The 24,176-nt window shown below is 26.2% G+C and overlaps 1 protein-coding gene across 11 annotated transcripts in view; it reads left to right on the top strand.

The window, feature by feature from the left end:
* The first annotated feature begins 17,956 nt into the window (after positions 1-17,956).
* LOC135923478 (nucleoporin NUP35-like) overlaps positions 17,957-24,176 on the top strand; it is a 33,845-nt gene continuing 27,625 nt past the window's right edge. For 3 of the 11 annotated variants that reach the window (XR_010571222.1, XM_065458244.1, XM_065458243.1), the window contains exons 1-7: positions 17,957-18,082; positions 18,127-18,314; positions 19,550-19,743; positions 19,789-19,849; positions 19,897-19,983; positions 20,026-20,095; positions 21,372-21,650. Coding sequence is in view for 4 of the 11 variants with exons in the window: in XM_065458244.1 (XP_065314316.1) it covers positions 18,011-18,082; positions 18,127-18,314; positions 19,550-19,743; positions 19,789-19,849; positions 19,897-19,983; positions 20,026-20,095; positions 21,372-21,650 (951 nt within the window). In the remaining 7 variants the exon portion in view is untranslated. Of the gene's footprint in view, positions 18,083-18,126; positions 18,315-19,549; positions 19,744-19,788; positions 19,850-19,896; positions 19,984-20,025; positions 20,096-21,371; positions 21,651-21,859; positions 22,062-22,084; positions 22,221-23,912; positions 24,040-24,176 lie in introns of those variants that run through there. The other 8 variants (XR_010571226.1, XM_065458246.1, XR_010571223.1 and 5 more) reach the window with 7 other exon arrangements.

Below are 24,176 nucleotides of genomic sequence, written 5' to 3'. Positions count from 1 at the left end.
CATAACTTCAGTTGGTGCGCCGCCTAGTATACCATCGTCGATATACCAGTTATGAAGATTTAGCTTGCATTGGTCATTAATGTATTGTATTAGACTATTAATGCCCAGGCAGAACAAAAAAAACCTAGAGGGTCACCTTGTTGTATCCCATCGCTTTTTTTTATATTAGTTAAGTTTGCATCGATCAGAAATTTAAATAAGAAAAGGATCGTGATCGCGATCCTTTTTTTAAAAAAACGTCGATCCTCTTTTTTTCAAAAGATCGTGATCGGGAATCGATCTTTTTAAAAGGATCGATTAATAAAGCCTATTCTTCATGCTATTATTGTTTTTTATGTATGACTTTAGGGGTCTCCATTTCCTTCAAATATGTTGGAATATAATTAAAAGTTTCCACGTGCATGTGAAATGTCTCAAGGACTTTATAAGGATAATGATGCATCAAATATTTTAAAAAGTCCATGAACTCTATAATGAATAATATATTTAGTAATATTCTAATTATAATATATACATGAATTCTAAATATCTATGCCTATTTCTATGTTCAGTCGTATCTTCAAATATTATATAATAAATAACTAATAATTGAATGATATCAAACATTTTGAATATTTTAATTTTTATAAAACTTGAATTGTCTAGTGTGTTTTGTTATTAATTTCCAAAAATTTATAAATTATAAGGATTTTTTCAAAACATTTAAGACACAGCCTTAAAACGATAAAATCGATAATTAAATTTGAATGCATAATTAGAATTTTCTATAAATAAAATATATTATTACTATTGTAAATTTAATTTATATATTTATATAACTTTGACCGTATCTTAAATAAATTAATTAGTTAATATAAAAAATAATGAGTAATAGCCGCTCTTGATGATGGCGGCTAAAAAGAGGTTTAACCCTGGCCACCTTAAACATTGCGCCAGCAGCCGATGGTTTCATCGTTAAATATTTTGTATTATTTGGTTCCAACTTATATTACGGCGTTTCAATGCCTTAGACATATATGTAGCAAATGGGGTGGGGGGGGGGGGGACCTTCGGTATTGCCTATTTTTTTAAACATCATTTTTAGCTAATAAAATATATCCCCACCATACACTTATTCACTTCTCTCTTTACCCCAAAAAGTTATAAATTATGTTATTAAAGCTAACAAAAATTCCTCCTATACCTTACCACCCTACCCCTCTCCACAAAAATTGTATATATACTGTTATTAATAACAATCATTTAAAGAAAATAAGTAAAAGTTAATAATTTTCTCAAATAATGACTAAAATTTTAAATTTTGAGAAAAGGCATTTTAATAAGGAAAAAGTGAAAACATAAAATTATTTTGGTTTTGCCACAACCTCGCCAAAGGCTTGGTATAAGTAAGTCTAAAGTCCTCGAATAAAACTTATGGCGAGAAAATCTAATAAAGCTTACTTCCCCGCCTAGCAAAATCATGTCTATGGCTACAGTTAACATTTTAATCTGATTGTAATAACCCTACCGCCATAAGACTGTTCAATAAATTTGCATACATGGAAAATTTTTCCATAAAAGCAACTAATTAGATGAATTATCTTAATACATTGTGAATATTTAATTAATAAAATAAATATCCTTTTTGATGCTTGCTTATACGATAATATTAAAAAAATTAATTCATATAATTTTTTAGATCAGGATTTAGGTCTACAACTAAAGCTCTTTATCCTGTAGCCTCTGTATTTAACAAGAACAAACATGAAAGTCAAGAGATGGCAAATGTTCCTTATGGCAGTTTTGCATAATATAATTTTCCTTTATAATTTTTTTTAAATACTTTAATAAAAAATGGCTCAAATAATAATTTTTTTTTGAAATGAATTAGGCAATATTTCAAATAATATACAACATTCAAATACATAATTATGACAAATTGATCGATTCTTATATATTTCCTTGAAATTACTTTTGTATTAAAATAATTATAATTCACTATCTTTTATATTAGGAGGTAACGGACGATGTATAAAATTATAAATAAAAAATTCATGTGGTTTGTTTATGAATATGATTTTATTTTGTTATCTATAAGTTTGAAATAAATGATTTCATTTCCACCACATATTGTTGATATTTTGCCTTATTCGCAATTGCTTACTGCAACGGGCTGGCTAAAAAATTTAAACACTGGGCATGTGAGTTGGGAGGTGACAAATTTTTTTAAAACAAAGGGCAGGTTATATGCAGGTGAATTTCAAATATTTTGATGAGCAGAACTGACTTATATTAATTTTAAAAAAAATATTAATACATTAAAATGGGTATGACTAAATACTGCCTTGCTAAACTGTCTTGCTAAAAAGCAATTAATCATAATCAATCATAATTTGATAATATAATATCTTTTAAAAAAGAATTTTCAAAAACATTTTTTTATTTTACATAAATCAATTTTTAATTAAGTAAAAAATTAATATTAAATATCAAATAATTTAAAATTCTATTTTTACTTAATATTATTGGAAAAAAAATATATTTACTAGCTAATTACAACTTAAATTTTATTTTTCAATTACAAAATTTAACAAATTTATATCCATAAGAGGGCGTTAAATACATAAATATGAAAATATATTTTTAGGAAACTAGAATAAATATTGGATAGCGCTTTTTTTGTATTTGGGTTACATGTGAAAAACCTAAAAAAATTTAAAAAATACAGGTTTCTTTGACATTTAATTAATGAGTAGGTTTAAAATCGAAAAATAGTAGAAAGTTTGTAAAGAACATATTGCTGGCGTTATTGATCAAAATCTCTTCATTTTTTGTTTATACGTGTATAATTAGGTGTTAAACATTATCCTAAAAAATATTTTGAAAATATTATGATTTGATCGAATGCCGAGCTCAAATCCGACCACATACTAAATATTCGATCGACCAAATTTGGTGTTAATATTATTTGGAAAATAATAATTTTTGGTTTATTTATCTATATTTACGTGTAAATCAATATCCCAAAAAATATTTTAAAAATATCGTGATTTGACAGATAACCTATTTGAAACGGCCTAATGACTAAATACTGCTTGCTGGCGTTATACATGGAAACTTCTTTATTTTTGGTTTCTACGTGAACAATAACGTGTTAATCATTATATAATTAATTTTTGGAAAATATTATGATTTGACCGAATGGCGAGCTCAAAACCGACCACGTACTTAATATTCAATCTACCAAATTTGGTAGTAATATTATTTGGAAAACGTTCATTTTTGGTTAATTTATCTGTAAATACGTGAAAATCATTATCCCAAAAAATATTTAAAAAATATGGTGATTTGACCGATAACCGATTTGAAACCGAAATACTGCGTTGCTGGCGCTCTCCTTGGAAAATTCTTCATTTTTAGTTTATAAGTAAACAATAAGGTGTTAAGCATCATCCTAAATAATATTTTGAAAATATTATGATTTGACCGAATGGCGAGCTCAAAACCGACCACTTACTAAATATTCGATAGACCAAATTTGGTATTAATATTATTTAGAAAATAATCATTTTTGGTTTATTTATCTATATATATGTGTAAATCATTATCCCAAAATATATTTTTAATATATCTTGATTTGACAGATAACCGATTCGAAACCGGCCTAATGACTAAATACTGCGTTGCTGGCGCTCTACATGGAAAATTATTCATTTTTGGTTTATAAGTGAACAATAAGGTGTTAAGCATTATCCTAAATAATATTTTGAAAATATTAAGATTTGACCGAATGGGGAGCTCAAAACCGACCACTTACTAAATATTCGATCTACCAAATTTGGTAGTAATATTATTTAGAAAATGTTCATTTTTGGTTAATTTATCTATAAATACGTGCAAATCATTATCTCAAAAAATATTTCAAGAATATCGCGATTTGACCGATAACCGATTTGAAACCGAAATACTGCATTGCTTGCGTTATCCATTGGAAATTCTTCATTTTTGGTTTATATGTGTACATTGACGTGTTAAGCATTATCCTAAATAATTTTTTGAAAATATTAAGATTTGACCGAATGGCGAGCTCAAAACCGACCACTTACTAAATATTTGATCTACCAAATTTGGTAGTAATATTATTTGAAAAATGTTCATTTTTGGTTAATTTATCTATAAATACGTGCAAATCATTATCACAAAAAATATTTTAAAAATATCGTGATTTGACCGATATCAGATTTGAAACCGAAATACTGCATTGCTTGCGTTATCCGTTCGAAATTCTTCATTTTTGGTTTATATGTGTACATTGACGTGTTAAGCATTATCCTAAATAATTTTTTGAAAATATTAAGATTTGACCGAATGCCGAGCTCAAAACCGACCACTTACTAAATATTCGATCTACCAAATTTGGTAATAATATTAATTGAAAAATGTTTAATTTTTTTTATATATCTATAAATACGTGTAAAACATTATCTCAAAAAATATTTTAAAAATATCATGATTTGACCGATAACAACATTTTTAGACCTCGGCCTGTAAATTTGTATATTTCATTACTATGAAAAATTTTCTTTGTTTTATAAATTTTGAAAATATGATCCGAAAAAAATTTTAAACTCTCTATTATATGATTTTCCAGTTATTGAATTGATATTTATTAAATCCATTCTTTTAAATTGGCAAGGTCAATGTTTAATTTAATAAGATATTAGGACCGGGGCATTTGACTCAGGACATGGGTATCTTGTATAATAGAAACGATTAATAAATCAAGTAGTTTGAGAAAATTTAGAAAATATAATATATATCATCAAGTCTATCTAACAATGAGTGAGAGGGTATGATCGATTTATAAAATATTAAAATTGGTAAAAAAATTCTTGTTTTCATCCACATAAAGATAACCTTTTCAACTAAATTTTTATTTAAAAGCCTTATGTTTGCAAGAAACTCACGCTTAAGAGGAATTTAAATAGTTTCTGTTCGAAAACAAAGGACTAATAACAAATACAAACAATATTATATATATATAATATATTTAGTCTCTCTTTAATAAATACTTTTTGTATTTTTAATGTATTTTTTGGCTTCTCTTATATTTTGGATATAGCTATGTTATTCCTTTCAAGCAAATATATTTTTTATAAACGTAACATCGTGTTTAATTAGTTAATAAAATATTAAAATCAAAAAATATACAACGATGCTTTCTACACTTTTTTATAAAAATAATAAAGATATATATAAATCATTATTTAATTATTGTCATTAAATTTTATAATGTTATACATAGTTTGATTGTGGCTAAAGTTAAATGGATTTCATAATAAAAGGAAGGACGCTTTGCAATGCTCTGAATCTATAATTACGTAGAGCATATCTTCGAAAAATATATGATTGAGTTCTCACATGGATAATGAAATTATTTGAAGATCGACCTTTTCTAGAGATTAATTAAAATTAAAACGAGCGAAGAAATTGAATATTTCAAGTATCGGGATTCTAATTTACATTTATTTTGATCATAAGTAACTCGATACTAATAAGGCATATTGGCTAGAATCTATACCCTCTCGAGAAGTTCATAGTGATGGGCTTAGAAGTTCTGGTCATGCTTACTACTAACATATTCGGTTGCAGTCTCTAGGTTCTAAAGCTTTCAAACTTCGCACATAATGTTCATGTAATAGAAAATCTTTAAATGATGCTATTTTATATAAATATCTATTCGCAAATATCGAATATTTTATTTTATTGTTTTCTATTTCGAGTGTAATAAATTTCTGTAATCTTCATCTATAAATCATTGATAAACTGGTATGATTAGAGAGAAAAAAGATGAGAGAAGATATAAAAAGTAGCAAAAAGAAAAAGAAAAAGAAAAGAAAAATGTATGAAGAAAGAATCGAGATGAAATAAGATAAAAGAAAATATAAAGAAGTAAGAAAAAATAAAATATGTGGTCGGCTTTGAGCTCGGCATTCGGTCAAATCATAAACCACGTTTAAATACACGTATAAACCAAAAATGAATAATTTTCCATGGAGAACGCCAGCAACGCAGTATTTCGGTTTCAAATCGGTTATCGGTCAAATCACGATATTTATAAAATATTTTGGATAATGATTTGCACGTATTTATAGATAAATTAACCAAAAATGAACATTTTCCAAATAATATTACTACCAAATTTGGTAGATCGAATATTTAGTAAGTAGTCGGTTTTGAGCTAACCATTCGGTCAAATCTTAATATTTTCAAAATATTATTTAAACACCTTATTGTTCACTTATAAACCAAAAATGAATAATTTTAAATGTAGAGCGCCAGCAACGCAGTATTTAGTCATTAGGGCGGTTTCGAATCGGTTATCTGTCAAATCAAGATATATTTAAAATATTTTTTGGTATAATGATTTACACATATATCTAGATAAATAAACCAAAAATGATTATTTTCTAAATAATATTAATACCAAATTTGGTCCATCGAATATTTAGTAAGTGGTCGGTTTTGAGCTCGCCATTCGGTCAAATCATAATATTTTCAAAAAATTAATTAGGATAATGCTTAACACGTTATTGTTCACGTATAAACCAAAAATGAAGGATTTTCCATGTATAACGCCAGCAAGGCAGTATTTAGTCATTGGGCCGGTTTCAAATCGGTTTTCTGTCAAATCACAATATTTTTAAAATATTTTTTGGGATAATGATTTACACGTATATATAGATGAATAATCTAAAAATGATTATTTTCTAAATAATATTAATACCAAATTTGGTCTATCGAATATTTAGTAAGTGGTCGGTTTTGAGCTCGCCATTCGGTCAAATAATAATATTTTCAAAATATTATTTAGGATGATGCTTAACACCTTATTGTTTACTTATAAACTAAAAATGAAGAATTTTCCAAGGAGAGCGCCAGCAACGCAGTATTTCGGTTTCAAATCGGTTATCGGTCAAATCACCATATTTTTTAAATATTTTTTGGGATAATGATTTTCACGTATTTACAGTAAAATTAACCAAATTGAACGTTTTCCAAATAATATTACTACCAAATTTGGTAGATCGAATATTTAGTAAGTGGTCGGTTTTGAGCGCTCCATTCGGTCAAATCTTAATATTTTCAAAATATTATTTAAGATAATGCTTAACACCTTATTGTTCACTTATAAAATAAAGAATTTTCCATGGAGAGCGCCAGCAACGCAGTATTTCGGTTTCAAATCGGTTATCGGTCAAATCACGATATTTATAAAATATTTTGGGTAATGATTTGCACGTATTTATAGATAAATTAACCAAAAATGAACATTTCCCAAATAATATTACTACCAAATTTGGTAGATCGAATATTTAGAAAGTGGTCGGTTTTGAGCTCACCATTCGGTCAAATCTTAATATTTTCAAAATATTATTTAGGATAATGTTTAACACCTTAAAGTTCACTTATAACCCAAAAATGAAGAATTTTCCATGGAGAGCGCCAGCAACGCAGTATTTCGGTTTCAAATCGGTTATCGGTCAAATCACGATATTTATAAAATATTTTGGATAATGATTTGCACGTATTTATAGATAAATTAACCAAAAATGAACATTTTCCAAATAATATTACTACCAAATTTGGTAGATCGAATATTTAGAAAGTGGTCGGTTTTGAGCTCACCATTCGGTCAAATCTTAATATTTTCAAAATATTATTTAGGATAATGCTTAACACTTTATTGTTCACTATTAAACCAAAAATGAAGAATTTTCCATGGAGAGCGCCAGCAACGCAATATTTCGGTTTCAAATCGGTTATCGGTCAAATCACGATATTTATAAAATATTTTGGGTAATGATTTGCACGTATTTATAGATAAATTAACCAAAAATGAACATTTTCCAAATAATATTATTACCAAATTTGGTAGATCGAATATTTAGAAAGTGGTCGGTTTTGAGCTCACCATTCGGTCAAATCTTAATATTTTCAAAATATTATTTAGGATAATGCTTAACACCTTAAAGTTCACTTATAACCCAAAAATGAAGAATTTTCCATGGAGAGCGCCAGCAACGCAGTATTTCGGTTTCAAATCGGTTATCGGTCAAATCACGATATTTATAAAATATTTTGGATAATGATTTGCACGTATTTATAGATAAATTAACCAAAAATGAACATTTTCCAAATAATATTACTACCAAATTTGGTCTATCGAATATTTAGTAAGTGGTCAGTTTTGAGCTTGCCATTCGGTCAAATCTTAATATTTTCAATAAATTATTTAGGATAATGCTTAACACTTTATTGTTCACTATTAAACCAAAAATGGAGAATTTTCCATGGAGAGCGCCAGCAACGCAGTATTTCGGTTTCAAATCGGTTATCGGTCAAATCACCATATTTTTTGGGATAATGATTTTCACGTATTTACAGTAAAATTAATCAAATTGAACGTTTTCCAAATAATATTACTACTAAATTTGGTAGATCGAATATTTAGTAAGTGGTCGGTTTTGAGCTCGCCATTCGGTCAAATCTTAATATTTTCAAAATATTATTTAAGATAATGCTTAACACCTTATTGTTCACTTATAAAATGAAGAATTTTCCATGGAGAGCGCCAGCTACGCAGTATTTCGGTTTCAAATCGGTTATCGAATCACGATATTTATAAAATATTTTGGATAACAATTTGCACGTATTTATAGATAAATTAACCAAAAATGAACATTTTCCAAATAATATTACTACCAAATTTGGTCTATCGAATATTTAGTAAGTGGTCGGTTTTGAGCTCGGCATTCCGTCAAATCATAATATTTTCAAAATATTTTTTAGGATAATGTTTAACACCTAAATATACACGTATAAACCAAAAATGAAGAGATCTTGATCAATAACGCCAGCAGTTCCTTACAAACTTTCTACTATTTTTCGATTATAAACCTACTCATTAATTAAATGTCAAAGAAACCTCTATTTTTTTAAAAAAAATTTCAGTTTTTTCACATGTAACCCAATTACAAAAAAAGCGCTATCCAATATTTATTCTGGTTTCCTAAGAATATATTTTTATATTTATGTATTTAACGCCCTCTTATGGATATAAATTTGTTAAATTTTATAATTGAAAAATAAAATTTAAGTTGTAATTAGCTAGTAAATATATTTTTTTCCAATAATATTAAGTAAAAATAGAATTTTAAATTATATGATATTTAATATCAATTTTTTACTTAATTAAAAATTGATTTATATAAAATATTGAAAAATTTTTTTTAAAGATATTATATCATCAAATTATGATTGATTATAATTAATTTCTTTTTAGCGAGACAGTTTAGCAATGCAGTATTTAGTCATACCGCATTAAAATGAATATAAAAAGACTCAACTAATAAAATATTTTTTTAAACAGGCGTGTTAAAAAAATGTTTTAGATAAATAGACAGGCGGGTAGGGGAAAGGGTTAATTATCTTAAAGCAATAAACGGGCTGACATTGGGGTACCCGCCCACCAAGTATATCCCAACTTTTAAATTTGACAAAAATGAAAATTTTTCTATAGCTTTAGAATTATGCATTTTATCTTGGTTAATAAAAAAATTTCTAAATCAATTGGATGTATGCGTCGAACCTATTTTTCTTAACCAGAGCCTAGTTCTAAAAAATTGAAATTACATCATATGACCCATGAGAATTTCATTTTTTTATTTTTTTTTAATGTATTAAGATATGGTCTTAATGAATCATAAAAGATTGCGGTAGAGTTTAATAGTATGTCATCTATAGCATTAGAGTGATCTGCTATGCATTTCAACTTTGTTTTATTTTATTTTTAGTATATCAATCTGCTATCTGGCATAATTACATTATGAATTGACATGGGGTTGATTTAATTGTTTGTAAAAAGTATATTTTTAATTAGTTTTCCATTTTCAAATAAATTTATTTAATAAATACATAGCCTGGTTAGATATATAAAAGTAGCAATATGACAGTGACAGAAAATATTATTTTTTTTATAGCTAGTTGTTCCCAGAGATTGAAACCTCAAAGAGCCAAAATATCAGAGTAGAAGAGTAGACACTAGACAACATTTTTATTCTTAGAGGGAACCAATAAATTAGAGTGGCACTTCCTTCATATATTTTAAAAAGAATAACTTAAATTATCAATACTTTACCACCAACCATCAATAATATGAATGTAAAAGAGTTATTTAGAACATGAATAATTAAAAACCTCCTCATTCACCATGCACATTATTATAGTAAATTGTTTGATGCATATGAGTTTGTTGATAGAATACATAACCCCTTTAAATTACATTTAAACAGTAAATTATTAAGAAATAAGTTTTATATTTGAAATATAATGGGAATGATTGTATGCAATATATAAATTTGGTCGATTTTAACAAGATCATAGTATCATAAGTATATAAAAAAATTATCAAATAATTTTTATCAGCAAAATTTTGCCTTATTTCATCAAAATATTTAATAGATAGCCCCTATCATAATACATTTATCCTACCTCTAACTTATCACCCTATGCCTCTCTCATCCCTCTTAAAGAATTGAAAGCAAACTGCAACTACCCCCCTCCTTCCCTCAGCATATGTAGACTCTAATAAAAAAAAAATATGAATAACAACTCGGCTCAACATTTAATATATAAATAGGTTTATAAATTTTAAGAAATATACATTATTTTTGATGCTTCCATTCAACAATAGATTTAATATTAAGATTACTTTTTAAACAATATGCAATAAAATTAAAGAAATAGAGGGCTGCGCCCCTCCAGTCTATCAAAAAAAATAAACTAGCTATCCTCCCGATCTTCAAAATATAGCGGCGCTCTAGGTATTTTTGAATAGCAACTCTGTATCAAAAATAATATCAAAAAAAAAATTGTAAAAAGTATTCCATTTTATAAAAAAATTATAGTTTTTTGTCCAGTGCCCGTGGAATTTATCCATTATTCGAAAAACATTTTTTAATTAAAATGATTTAAAGGCTTATATTTAATCGCTCAGAATAATAAGTGATATGCTCAGAAACAAGAATGTTTAAACACTCAGAATAAATACTTAATGCTCAGATAAATATATGAATGCTCAGAATTATTTCTTTAATCTCACATGAAAAAACTTAATTGCCCAGAAAAAAAAATATTAATTGCTCAGATATATAACTGAAGGGCTCAGATTAAAAAATGAATAGCTCAGAATACTTTTCTTGTTAATTTTTATTTTTTTTAGCTAGCAAGTTATATTTGTGAAAGACTATATCGTAAATATTTTTAAGTTTAATTTCTAAAAATAATATAATATTAATATGAAAAGTGTAAAGAAATTATACATCCCCCGAAGACGACAATATTTCTCATGTTTGTGAAAGTTTACTACCTATGAAACTTAAATATAAGGACTGAAAAAGCTATAAATATTTAAATCTAAAGAGGAGAACGAAACATTTATGATTATTTAAAATTATGGTCAAGTCAAGATATTATCAAACTAATCTAATAGAAAGTTATAGGCGTAGCCAGGGGGGGGTGGCAAGGGGAAATCCCCCCTTCAGAAATTTATCACTTTTTGTGAATATCATTTTAAGCTAATAAAAATTATCCCCCTTAGTCCTTCCCCCACTCCCTGGCCCCCAAAAATGTATGCATATATCTTAAACAATCATTTGAAAGAAAGAATGTAAAAGTTGATATTTTTTTAAACTAAAACTATTCATTATAATTTATAATTTTTGAAAAAAAAGATTTATATATAAAAAAAGTGAACCAAAAGTGTTTTTAAAGAAGTGCAATATAAGCCAAAGATAAGTCTTAAGACAAAAATTAAATATATTATAATCATAATAATAGATCCATAAAATTACTAAATAATATACTATATCAAATATAATTTTTTATAAAGTGAGTAATTTTAATATATTTATCCTAATAGTAATAAAAGTAAAATATAATTACAAAACTATTGATAAAATTAATTATAAATTAAATAAAAAAATTAAACCACAATACAAACAGTGGAATATTATATGTCGTAGATTTACAGTATATCTAATTTTATCATATGACAATTTACCAATATACCGAATTATATATTTTACAGAAAACTATAAAATATTGATAGGAGGACATCAGAAAATATCTTTTAAAAACATTGTGGGAAATATGAAGATTAATTTTTAATATCATTTTTTATTTAAATTAAATAGATGGCGTTAAATAATTGATGCAAATTGTTGCTATATTTATTATCAAGAGCATTGATTAGTAAAATTTGTTAAAATATTAACTGTAATATATTCTCTAACTGTCAAATATGTCTGTAAAAGTGGAATTTTACCTAGTATTTTGTAACCAGTTCTATATGATAAGGAATATCAACTATATGTATACTTACTTTTTATGAATAAATTTCTTATATTTGTTTGGGAATAAATTATTATCATGCTTTTATATTAATGTATATACAAGTAATTTATTATATATTATAATCCTCAAAAAACGTCAATCAAATTTAACCAATAAAAAAAATATTTGTCCAATGATAATCATTATAGCAATTTTAAGCCAATAATAATTCCAATGCCATGTGATTTATAATACGGCGAATATATTCACATGGATAATTATCATCATTCCAGAGGTATGTGATGCTATATGGAAAACTTTAAAAGATATCCAGTTCCAACTAGAATTCTGAGAAAGTATTAAATTTAGATTTTAATATAATTTTAAATGGCACAAGAATACTTTGAGAAATATAGATTTCCAAACTGCCTTGGCTCATTATAAAATTAAAAAGCTTTTTTACATTTATAGATACAATTGTTTGGTTTAGCTTATATAAGATGTGAAAATAAAGTAATGATTGTACTTTCAGAAATAGTAGTTTATATCAAAGTAAATTTTTAATATTAATAAATAATTTTTAATTATTTTAGAGTTAGAAAATTAAACATTTTTTATTCCCCCTCCTAAATCAATGCATATCATAGTTCCATATGTAATTATATGAAAAATATCAGTCCAGAAGAACAACAATGTGCATTGAATGCACTGAATACACACCTAATATTATACATATCTCTGAATATTTAGGGATCAGTAGAACTTTAAATGCATTAAGTACCAATTCAATAGGAAAAAGAGATTTATTTAAATATTATTTTAATTCTTAAATTTATGTATAATTTAGAATTTTATACCATTATATTGGGGTTTCAGAAAGGATAAGAGAGATGCAAATATTTACTTATGCATAAAAATTACCTAATTGAAAGATATATAGGTTTATATTCAAATATTTATTAGATTATGGAATGGATCCTTCCTTAAGGGTTTTTAATAATGGAAGTCACAAAGCACACCTTGGTAACACAAAACTCTCATCTAGCAGAAATAAATTTTTAGATTATAAATTACAAACACAAATGAATAACACATAAATAAAATTACTAAATATATACTTCATTAACATATTTTATAAAAATAATGGAAAATTTTAGAAAATCCCCAAATAAATATAATTTTTAAATAACACCACATAAGATAGGAAAATTTTGTATATTTTCTCATAACTTCATAATTTTAGAATGTATGTTATTCATAACATATTATAGTATAAACTTTTTGTTTTACTTATATATAATTTGACTATGATTGAAGTTAAGCAACCTCCTATTATTTGTTAACTAAGACATATCTTTTTTCTATTGTAATTTAATAAATATCTTATATTTAATTTTATATTTTGTAACTAAGTAATAAATTATTTGGAAGGGTTATGGTTTGTTTAAAATTCTCCGGTGAAAAAAATGACGTTAGTACTCATGTGGGGTTTAATAGACCCCAATTTCAAATGTATATATCTCCAGTAATATTAATTATTTTCATTTGATATTTGGATATAAGATAGATCTAACCTTAAGCTTGATAAAATATTTAAATATTTTTATTTCTTAAGCCTAGATTAAGATGATGAGGATAATTTGTGCCGAAAAAAAGCTTACTTTTTTTAAATTTCAAATATAAAATTAAAAAAATAACTTATCCATCATATAATCATGATAATTCGTAATATGGATCTTTATTCTTCAATATAAAAAAAAATTACACTAATACATTCAAATATAAAAAAAATATAGAACACTAATTACTCTGGTGGGGTCTCACAAACCCCAATCAGTCACAAAATACTTATATCTTAAAAACTACTCAACCGAAATATAAGAAATTTGGAATATAGATTCTAAGATATATTTGATGAAGCTGCTGAAGAATCCAGATCATAATATTCAACCGTTTTTATGTAATATCATTTCTAGCATGCCTGGGGTTTCATATACCCCACCAGAGTATTGAAGGGTTAAGATGAACATATTTTCAGCATGGTATTTTAATATGTATTCATGAATTCCTTCATTTGATGATTTTGAAAAATTTTCCATATAAAATGGCAAAATAAATATGTACATATTAGACAGATTTAATTCTTATAAACCCCTTACATCAGACCTATTTTTCTGGATCCATAGTAGAAATAAATTATTTTGGGTTTTCCAGGACTTGGGAAATATTTTTCACCATTTATGGACTTGAACATAGCTTGAGAAACATATTTATAATTATTATAGTCTTAGATTCCTGTAAATTTTTTTATATTAAATATGGGCTAGAAATTGGCCTGAAAATTTCTTTTGAAGACATGGCAAGGCCTGATCAAAAACCAAGGCCCATTCAACTTTCATATTCTGATTGTATTTTTAAATGCATTGTGACTTTTTATATATTTTATTTCAGTTCTCAACTATCAAAATTATTATGGTCTTTGGCGAGTTTGAAAAAATTTTCTCAAGTGCAAGGACCTGGCTTGGGAATTTTTTTTAATATTAGGCATAGGTGTAATATTTAACACATAATATTTATATGGCCCTCAGGTAAAAGCTAATTTAAATATATTTTTATTCGAAAAAATAGTATTTCATTTTTAGTTTTAATGGGTTGGCCTTGGTCGGGGTGAGCTGGGTTAAAATAGAATAAAAATATATATGATTTTTAAAGATTTACCTATCTCTAGGTTTGGTGAAAATTTTTGAAAATTGCTATGGGTTGGTCAGGTTTGAGAAAAATTTTTTATAAAATTATGGGTTAAGCTAGGCTTGGGAAATATTTTTAAATTGAGCTGGGCTTGGGGAGAATTTTTCAAAATTATTATGAGCTTGGACGCTTGATAATTTTTTTTATTATTAATTGTGGGTCAGACATTGGCCTAAAACAATTTTTTGCAGACTTGGGTTTGACCTGATCAAAAAACCAAGGCCCATGAAAATCTAATTTTGATTGTATTTTTAAATTCATTATGATTATATAGATATTTTATTTCAGTTCTCAACTACCAAAATTATTATGATCTTTCATTGGGCTTGGAAGAATTTTTCAAAATTATAATGGCTTTGTACTTTGCCTGAGAATTTTTTTTAATATTAAATATTAGGTATAAGTGATCAGTAATATTTAACAAATAATATTGGTATTATCAAGTAAAAGCTTTAAATATTCTTTTACTCAAACCATAGTATTTACACTTAGTTTTAATGGATTAAACCTGGTCTGAAGGGGGGAGGAGGTTTAAAAAAAATTGGATATTATTTTCAAATAACAGGTAACATCTAGCATAAAAGTAAAAAAAAATTCTCATTCCCGTCATTTTTGACGGGCTATCTAATAGTATTTTATATAAACCAATAAAAATATATTTCATATTTGTTCCAGGCTTATTTTTTATTAAAATAAACCTCCTATCTTGTAAAAATATTTTATGACTATATATAGACTAATGTAACCTTGAAGGCAGAACAAAAACGGGTCGAAGGCCCGCCCAAAATGTGGTCTGGGGCGAAGCTCCCAAAAATTTTTTAATTCCACCCTCCCCCTTAGGAAAATTCTGGCTACGCCTATGTAGAAAGTATTCATTAATATTATAGGTACCTAGCTTTTTATAGAGGAAACCCATATCAAGCACTATTATATTTAAGTTTTCTTTTTGATTCAGATGACATTTAATTATTCAAAATACATCAAAAACTTGATCACAACACTTTTCAATAGTCATGGTTGAACTGTGATATTAAAGAATATATAGATTTATTAATTCAAAAAAATATAACAAATTCATCCTGTATTCAAAAATCTATCAAAGGGAAAAATTTTAAGTGACTAAAATTAATCAATAATAATTATCTTTATTATATGAAGAAAATAAAAGCCAATAAAAATAAATATGGGCTAGTTAGTACAATACTGCACAATAAACTCTTATATTCCAGATATTCATGATATATATTACTAATTTAGAAATAATATATCATGAACCTGATAATGATGAAATTAATATATTTTGACTGTTAATAACAATAAAAATATTCGAGAAATCGCTCATTCTTTGACATTAATTCACTGTGAAGCTAAATACAAACTTATATGGCAATCATACCCTGTTTTCATTGTAGAGACGACCAATAAATTTTATGTACGTTCGGACATAAGCCAGGATAATTTTGATTTTATATTTTTAAGTTTACAAAAAAGTTTGGAAAATTTAAACCTTCTATTAAAACTCTTATCTCTAATATCAGGCACTGCTGACGCAAATAAAACTGGTTATGAAAGTGTTTGACTATAATCATATCCTATGCATCCTATTTATTTATTTATTTTTTTTTGGGGGGGGGGGGGGGGGGGGGGAGGCGACTTTAATGGGGGAGGATAAAATTTTTTGGGGGATATCTATTAAATTTTGAGATAAAATAGGACAAAATTTATTGCTGTAAAAATTAATACTTTTATTATAGACCTATTAAAATACAATTCATCAACCAAATCTATGGTATATATTGCAAACAATCATAAACATTATTTTCCAAATAAAACTTTCTGCTATCCTTTCAAATGTAATTTAAAAGGTTTAGACATTTTCAGCAAGCTCATAATGCTAAAATAATAAATTCATTGTAAATGATGGGGGTTTTAATTGAATTTATTATCTAAAAAATAACTCCTTTATATTCACAAAATGTCGATAGTTGGTAGTAGAGATAAAATAATTTAAGTTATTCTTTTTAAATTTTCTGAAAGAGTATCAATATAATTAAAAAGGTGAAATTGGGATTTTGTAGCGGGGCGGAGGCAAGGGTAGGCATAGGTTTTTGAAGGGGGTTTGCATCCAGTGAAAATCCTGTTATGTAGATGCTGGCACCGTAATGTAAAAAATGAATTCGGCCTATTAAAGTTTTGGTAACATAAATTTTATCTAAAAATCTTAAGACAAGGATCTGTACAATTTGACTTATTCTGGTAGAGTCTATGTGGAAAGGGGGGGGGGCGCAGGGGCTCGAATCCTCTTAAAATTTAAAATTTAAAGAGCCTCCTCAAAATTTTGAATTTTTATAAATAACTAAAAAGACAAGTTAGCTAAAAAAAAAAAAAGAAGAAGATTATTTTGAAAATAACTTTAGAAAAAAATTTTGAACTCCCTGAGATTGTGAAGGCTAATGATGCTCCTGACTTATTCTTTAAAAGATGGAAAGGAAAGTCAAATGATGATAACGAATTTTTAAATTATTTTAAAAATAAATGAATCAATCGACATAGTAGCTGGTATAAAAGAATTGCTCTCAATACTAATCATTGATAATTCTAATAATGATGGAAACCACTCAATTTTAGTATTTTTTTAAAACGGCTAACTCAAAATTTACCCAGAAAAATATTAGCTAAGCTTCGAGATTTCGCTGACAGATTTCTAAACCTTTATCTCATCTAAGACATGATCTTCACACTTGCGTAATATATTTTTGAAGCGATTTTACAACACTAATTCCTAAAACCTTCTAAATCTAAGTCACTTGTCAGATAGCAGGCTGTCAGTTATTTAATCTTAAAAACCTAATAATCATTAAATTAAATTTTTCTTCATACGAAACGGATGGAATCCAAGGCACTGACTAAGAAGCATTATCTCCCTAATTATTTGTTTGGTCCTTCACCTAATGAACAAGTTTTAAAAATATATTCAATTTTAATTAAATTTTTTTTAAAAAGGTCAAAAAAATATATCCAAAATTACACAATACCTTAAATCCTGCAAATAGAAATGACAAAGACCTTACAGATTGTTCACAAATAAATTTTTCCAATCCTAAATCAAATAAAACTATTAAATTTGCTCCAGAAACATTTGAACGCAAAACCTCATATCTTAAAACTCCTCCATCTTCCTATTTTTTAAAGTAAATATTTTTAAATGATATCTTGCAAGTGGCCATAAAAAAATTTTTTTGTTGAAATTGAAAAATTCTCTACAAAATTATTGCTATTCATTAAATTTAATTATTCCTGCAATAACTTTTTATTAAAATTATAACATGAGAATTTTTTCCCACCCTGACTTTTTTAATCTTTTTGGGCATGACTAAAATACATGCCCCCGAAAACTGAGCACCCCCATGTGTCCCCTATCAAAAAAGCTTAATTTAAATTATATTATTACAGAATCGTATTTAGCTTCATAAGATGAGTTAGAAAATGTATTTTTTTTATTTAAAAAAAATGGCAACATAGTAAAATTTTAAAAAAATTATTTTTATACATGACTAAACTACGCACCCCCTATCAAAGAAGCTTAATATATAAAAATGAATGCAGAATCATATAACCTATTAAAAGAAATAAAAAAATGTTAATTCTAAGTTTATAAATTATTTATAACTTATTGAGAGTTTGAAAAAACATTTAATTTCTTTTTTTTTGACTAAATTTTTTTTTAAATTTTACTAATTTGCCATTTTTTTTAAATAAAAAAAAACATTTTCTAACTCATCTTATTAAGCTAAATCCGATTCTGTATTTATATAATATAAATTTTTCTTTCTTTCTTTCTTTCTTAAAGAAAGAAAGAAAGAAATTTGATAGGGACCGCGTAGTTTTCATGGGCTCATATTTTAGTCATGCCCTTCTTTTTTGATAAGTGATATTAGATTTTAAAAAAATAGGAATTAAGTATAACAATATCTTTTTGGGCCATGTACCAGACCTATATTTATTGATTATTATGGGCTGAGGATGTTTTTGTAAGACTGGGTTATTAATGTATTAGTGATCTGCATTAAGCCTATCTTTTCAGGCCCAGCCCAAAATTTTTTTAAAAAAGTTTTGCCGGCCCAGCTTTAATTTATTTTAATATATAAATTAATTTTTATAATTACCCAAAATAAATGATATCTGTTATAAGGCATTTAGTTTCTATAAATAAAATCAAATATTTTTATTTTACATCAAAAATTCAACATAAAATTGATAAATTTAGATATATTAAAAAAAATTCCAAACCCCAACATGATCTGACTCAAATTTTTTGGACCAGCCCAAACCCGATTTTTTGTAAAAAATATAGGCCTGAAACCCATTCCGTTTGATTTCTTTTTAAAAAAAATATGCATGAAGCTATATCATTTCTTATTTAAAGGAACAAACCTCCCATTAGAGAGTTGAAGGATGATATATACAGTGAATCTGTAAGCAACCTGGATTTTACACCAATTCTTAATAACTCTGATTTTGATGATATTCAAGAAAATTTATCAAATCAAAATCCAAATATAGCTGACATACTAATTCAGGATCAAATTGTTTATAATCCAGAAGATTATCAAAACTCTAGTAATATATGAATACATTTTTAAATCATACATTAAAATATATTAGATACATTCAAAAAATCGGATTATTCTCAATTTAAAGGTAATTCAATATTTAATAGTCAAAAGTAGGCAATCAATTTATTATATTCATTAATAATTTTTATAATTTAAGCTCAAATCTCAATCAAACTTTTGAAAACAAGAATATATTCCCTACATGTTTTGATTCATTGACTGAATATTGGGTCAGAGTGTTTGGGTAAATATTAATTTATAATTTAATTAATTATATTTGATTTAGATATCCTAATACTTACACAAATAATATAATATCTTCATTTTCAGAATATGGTGACATATTGGATTACAAAGTTAAAAAGAAATCTTACAACTTTTAATTTTGAAATATAAGTAGGGATGGAAAAAAACTGTTTTTCTTAACAAAAAATATTCAAAAAAAACAATAAAAAGAAATTTAAAAAAGATAAAAAAAACATTGAAGGAAACAAAGAAAAATATTTTAAAATCTGCTCCTATTTTTAAATTATAAAAATATTTTATTAAATTTTATTTTTAAAAGATGCAAAAATATTTAGCTAAAAGTTGGGTGAGAATATTGAATTTTTTTAAAAATTAGCAATTATTTTTATAACTAACTATTTTTTTTAATTAACAAATATATCAGTTAATTTAAAATTTTATTTTTTTTAGTCTTTCGATTAAAATATGACACGATACTAATCTCATTATGTGTATAAAAACTTTTTATTGTAGGAAATAAATATAAATATTGGAATTTATAAATGTATTTTTTGCTCAAAGTACATTTTATCTTCAAGTATCAGCAGACTAAAGGATCATAATATAAACTATGTAGGTATATGAATAAATGCTTGAGCAAAAATGATATATGCCAATGAACAATACCCTACCATCTTATTCACAAAATTCAATGCATCAAATTTATATTTCAATGAAAGAATGTTCATGAATGCTTGATTGTATATTATTTATATTGTTAAATTTGTTGCATTTTAAGATTTTAATTAAATGATTGTGAAAATCAAAAATTTGCAATAAAATATTAATATTGTAGCATTAAAAAAAAATTTTTTTAACAACATTTGTTTTTCAACCAAAAAAACGTTTTTTTTCATCCCTAAATATAAATCAAAAACATAATTAATATCAGAGACCTGCAGCTGGGCCATATTTAATTTTTAAAATATATCTAGGCCAGCCCTAAAAAAAATTTTTTCCAGGCAGGGCTATATACTTTAAAACCAAATATTTTAAATCGCCATTATTATATAAAAAAATAAATATGATATACTTTTAAAAGATCCTCAGACTGAGCAAATAGAACCTCTGCAGGTCTCTGATTAATATATTATATTTGTATAAATTTCTTAAAATCGCTTAGCTCAAATAAAATAAGTAACTGGTGATAGATTAGTGGCCTAAATATGAAAAATAGAGTTACCTCCTACCCATCATTTAACCTTCAACACCAAAAATGGTCATCCACTGCCTAATTAAAACAATACTCTATCATTTTTAATATAATGGTAGATAACTCACTAAATTGTAAATTTATGGTCAATTCTTTATTAAAATTTAACTGACATTTATTTCATGTATAATCAGTTTGCAACTGAATGTGGTAATTGGATTGATCTGAAATACCAAACAAAATTACAAGCAACACAAGCCCTTCGGCAAAATAGTAGAATTTTAGTGATAGATGGCAATCAAATTATGATTGGAGTTACTCCAGCACCAAACGAATGCGTGAATAATGTCAATGGTAATTGGGCTAATCCAAGTACTCAACCATCATCCAGGCGGAATATTAGGGATTTGATCAATAGATCCACAAGAAATAAAACTAAATTAGCACTGCGCCAATCAATTGATAAAAGAAAAGTTTAATTACTTAAATATTAATTATATTTTTATATATCATATAAATTAGCAATTAAAATTAATCCTTATAACTATTTCTAAATATTACCTTTAATTTTTGAAGTTATTTCCTTTAAGAAAAATTTTCACCTTTTTCTAAATTGCCACTTAACCCTTTACCACCTGAAAAAATATATTAATTGATAATTGAATAAAACAATTTTAATTAGCATGAAAACATAGTTTGCATTGGCATTTCACCCATTTTACATGTGTAACACCTTTACATATTGGATTTTTGCATCTTTATCGAAATGTCATCCACTCTAGGAAATGTCCAATTTGATTCAGGCGAATATCTGTTGACGGCACGAAAGGTGTAGGTCACCATCTTTTTTATCTAAGTATGAAAATATAATACAATAATAAATAAACAATCACCTATTAATTTTCAGGCATAAAAGAATAGACGTCCGCGTTTCAATTCTATTGTAGCTTCAATTTGACACCTTGCTGTGGTAGGTCATTTCATATCAAATGAGCAAAAAAATGAGATTTTTGGCCGATCCCCTTCAATTTTTTTAAAATTTGGTAAGCAAAGAAGGATTAATGTAACTAAAAAGAGTCAAAATTTTAGCCTCCTTGCACTTAAATTTTTATAGATATTGGAGTTCAACGTGGCAAAAATAACGTACTCTTACCATTATCTACCTTCATTCATTTGAACATATCTTAAAAACTACATAATTGTTGTAAATGACAAATTTAATATCAAAAATACGTATTCAGATTATACCTTAAAATAATTTTTAAAAAAATCTTGATTTTTTTAATTTCCGGCCGTTTTATTAAATATATAAGAATTAAAAACGATTTTTATAAATTTAGACGACATTACTAAACTCTTATATTTATAAAAAAAAATCGGTCTGAGACGCGGCCATCTTCATCCTTAAAATCAAGGAAAATGATTAGAAAAGTGTGTAAATAAAAATTACATGTTAATCAGTTTTTAATGGGTTTTCTTAACGTATTTGACATAATTTAAAGGATTATTCATAACATAAGCGAATATTATACAATGGAAGTTTCAAATGATGAAATAAATTCGGTCATTCCATTTCAAATCGATCACGATTCGGTCGGCCTCTTGAAATTATTAAAAATTGCTGTAAAAAAATGGGAGCCATTTATTTTAGTTAGCTAGCACACCTTGTCCCGAGAGAGAGGGTTTCAGAGCTGGGAAAATTGGATATTTTTGCTCCTGAAAATTTTTTAAATTGCTCGTATCTTAAAAATAATAAAAATAAATATATGATTTTGTAGCCAATAAATATCTAAAGGTCTATTGTAAATGGGCGGATTTTTGAACCATAAGCCCACCCACTCAATTTTTTATAAAAAATTTAACCCGCCCAGTCTGCCCATAGTTTTAAAAAAAATACCCGGTCCGCCCATTAGTCTAAAATTCCTTATCCGCCTGCTAATTCTAAAAATTTTAATCGCCCATTCATTATTTATAAAAAAATTTGAGCTCGCTATTATAAAATTTAATTATGGCCATTATTTCAATTTTTTAAACATCTAATATAAATATTTTAGCATTACACTTCTACAAGAAGTTTTATAATTATGGAAATTTCTATATTAAGCATAAAAAATATTCAATTTAAATTATGGATAATTTATTTGATCAAATAAAATACTTATGAAAAAATATAAATTGAAATTATAATGTAAAAATAATAATATCGACATTTTCTGGATTTAAGCACGTTCATCTTTGTTCTAAATTCTAGCAATGCTAAATTCTTGTCAGAAGAAGCACTAGTTGCAGGAATTGCCAATATTTTTCTTGTTAATCGTGATAGCTTAAGCAAATCTCTTTCTTGTTGTTTCCACCAAAGTAGTTTTAAATATACAAAAAAGGTTTTATGATACCAAAAAAGGACATTTAATATTTAATATCCAAAAAGTTTATAAGAACCATTTTTAATTAATATTTACTTAAATGATTTTTAATTTTTTAGCCCACCCGCCCATTGTTTAATTTTCTTAACCCGCCCACCCACCTCACCCGCCCATAGTTTAAAAAATTTTTTTAACCCGCCCGCCCGTTCTTAAAAAATTAGGCCTTTTTTGATCGATAATTCTAAATAATATGAAAAAATATCCTGTTATTGGTAAGTTTAGTAAAAAAAACTATCCATAATTTTGTATAGTGCCGTATATTTTATACATGTAAACTTTCAATTTTGGTAAAAAAAATGCATATTTTGGAAGCCGATAGCATCACCCGGGTTTTCACATCGTATACAGTGAACATAAACCGGAAGTTAAGGACTCAAATTGGTACCAATTTTTGTTTCTTTCGATAGACCTTTAGAGATTTTTTAATCTACAAAATGAAGTATATATTTTATTTTTACGATAAATAATTTTTGAGATATAAGCAATTTAAAAATTTTACAGTTTGTGAAACACGTAATTTTTCATACCTTTGAGGCCCTGTATCTCAGTTGATTATTATTTTCAATTACAAGATGA

This window comes from Gordionus sp. m RMFG-2023, chromosome 2 (assembly GCF_954871325.1).
Source record: "Gordionus sp. m RMFG-2023 chromosome 2, tfGorSpeb1-WG-v2, whole genome shotgun sequence".
Classification (NCBI taxonomy): domain Eukaryota; kingdom Metazoa; phylum Nematomorpha; class Gordioida; order Chordodea; family Parachordodidae; genus Gordionus; species Gordionus sp. m RMFG-2023.
Note: the sequence above shows the minus strand (reverse complement) of the source record. Positions and strands in the feature narration are given on the sequence as shown.